General features: G+C 40.8%; 1 protein-coding gene across 1 annotated transcript in view; it reads right to left on the reverse strand.

Annotated features, from left to right (window-relative positions):
- slc1a7a (solute carrier family 1 member 7a) overlaps window positions 1-1,696 on the reverse strand; it is a gene marked incomplete at its 5' end in the record, with an annotated part of 65,793 nt that overhangs the window by 35,634 nt on the left and 28,463 nt on the right. The window contains 1 exon segment of the mRNA XM_014021988.1: window positions 1,350-1,565. Within this exon segment, the coding sequence (XP_013877442.1) occupies window positions 1,350-1,565 (216 nt within the window).

Consider the following 1,696-nt stretch of genomic DNA (forward strand, 5'->3'; position numbering starts at 1 on the left):
AAATATATGTTTATTAAATGAGGTCTAATGTTACAACTAATCAGGGATCCCTTTAAACCTTGCCAAGAACAAACTCAAGCAGAAAATGTCAGATCAAGGAGAAACTGGCGTTGATCAACACATCAGACTTTACTTTTGTTGAGGTCGAACACAAGCTGAAACTGCAGTTTGTTCGATAACTTTCATATCAGCTCTCGTCACAGCTGGTTACTGAATGATGCACGTGGGGAAAARCACAACTCATTATCCTGAGAAAACCGTCAGAAAATGAACTTATCTTGAGAAAACTCTCATCCTCATTTTGTGATAGCAACATAAATATGTTGTCAAAGTAATTAACATGAATGAGATCCTGGAGAAGAAGTCCAGAACAGATATTAAAGAGTCAAAACTGAGTTCAGTGTGGGTTGTTGTGATGGACAGTGGAGTGGCAGGAGTGTTACATTTAACATAGGAGAGACTGCTTCTGTTGGCAGTTTGAAAGCTGTTACAGGGACGGAGGGATCTGGCTGTAATAATGGGCTGAACTGGGAGAGGAGCAGCAGTAGAGGGCGGCAGTGATAGAGGMGTTTATGACTATYTAGCTGCTCAGAAACTTTTTATTTACAAATTAAAAGATGTCAAGAAAAGAAGTCTTGTCCATCCAGCCTTACATGTTGGAGCCAGAGTCTGACCCAGAACTAGAGTCTGACCCAGAACCAGAGGACAATGAAGACCACCAAAGTGTAGTTGGTAACTCCAGACCTTATTTAAAGTTCTGTTGCAAATAATTTGATGTAATAGTCCCAAAAACCATGAAAAATAGAGAAAATATGTTGAAAAATAAGACAAAAACAGAATATAAAGATATCTCTGCAGCACCATGAGAGACTAAATTCAACTTTTCTGACTCCAAGTCTACAACAAATTGTATTTAACAGCCAAAAAAGTAGATTTCGTTTGAAATGTCCTCTTTAAAACAGCTCCAATATCAAAGATCTTTGCACCTCTCTTGTGGTCGAAATATTAAAATATCTCTTGGAGAAGTGTCCACTGTACCAGGATTCCTCATCAGGAAGTAAACGTTTATTAGTTGATCTTAAATCCTGGCTGCAGTGGAAAAGAGTCTAAAAGTTGTCAACATGTTTTTAATTTCTGTGAAAAAGAAGAGCCTCAACAACCAATATATTGAGATCCACATAAATCAAATCACCTTTATGGTCACCAGTWTTTACATCAGGTCAGTCCCAACAGTCCCAGCCCTGTTTGTGGATGAAGGCACGCCTCATGTTGTCAYTTATGGTGGACGTCACAGTTTCATGTCAGCCAAATAACAGACATGTCAGAGGGGATTTTCAACATCCTCTTACCGAATGAGGTCCAGCAGAGCGTCAGCAGAGCTGGTCATTGGCTTCTTGCTGTCCTCAGAGTCCTCCTTTTGGGCGGCGCCGCCGGGGTGTATGATGTAGACCATGAGGATYCCCACCACCACAGCAACAAAAGTGGTCCACAGATAGTAGGAGATGGTCATGATGCCCAAACGGCTCGAGCACTTGGCGTCCAGCGCAGCCAGACCTGACATCAAACTGAAGTGTGAGGAGGGAGAGGAGACACAACCACAGAACAGACAGAAACAAACAGGAATAATTTAATAAAAGTCATGGCTTTTAAAGGGATCCACGATTACTTGTAACATTAGACTTTATTTGATAAACAT

Source organism: Austrofundulus limnaeus, unplaced genomic scaffold (genome assembly GCF_001266775.1).
Source record: "Austrofundulus limnaeus strain Quisiro unplaced genomic scaffold, Austrofundulus_limnaeus-1.0 Scaffold313, whole genome shotgun sequence".
Lineage (NCBI taxonomy): Eukaryota > Metazoa > Chordata > Actinopteri > Cyprinodontiformes > Rivulidae > Austrofundulus > Austrofundulus limnaeus.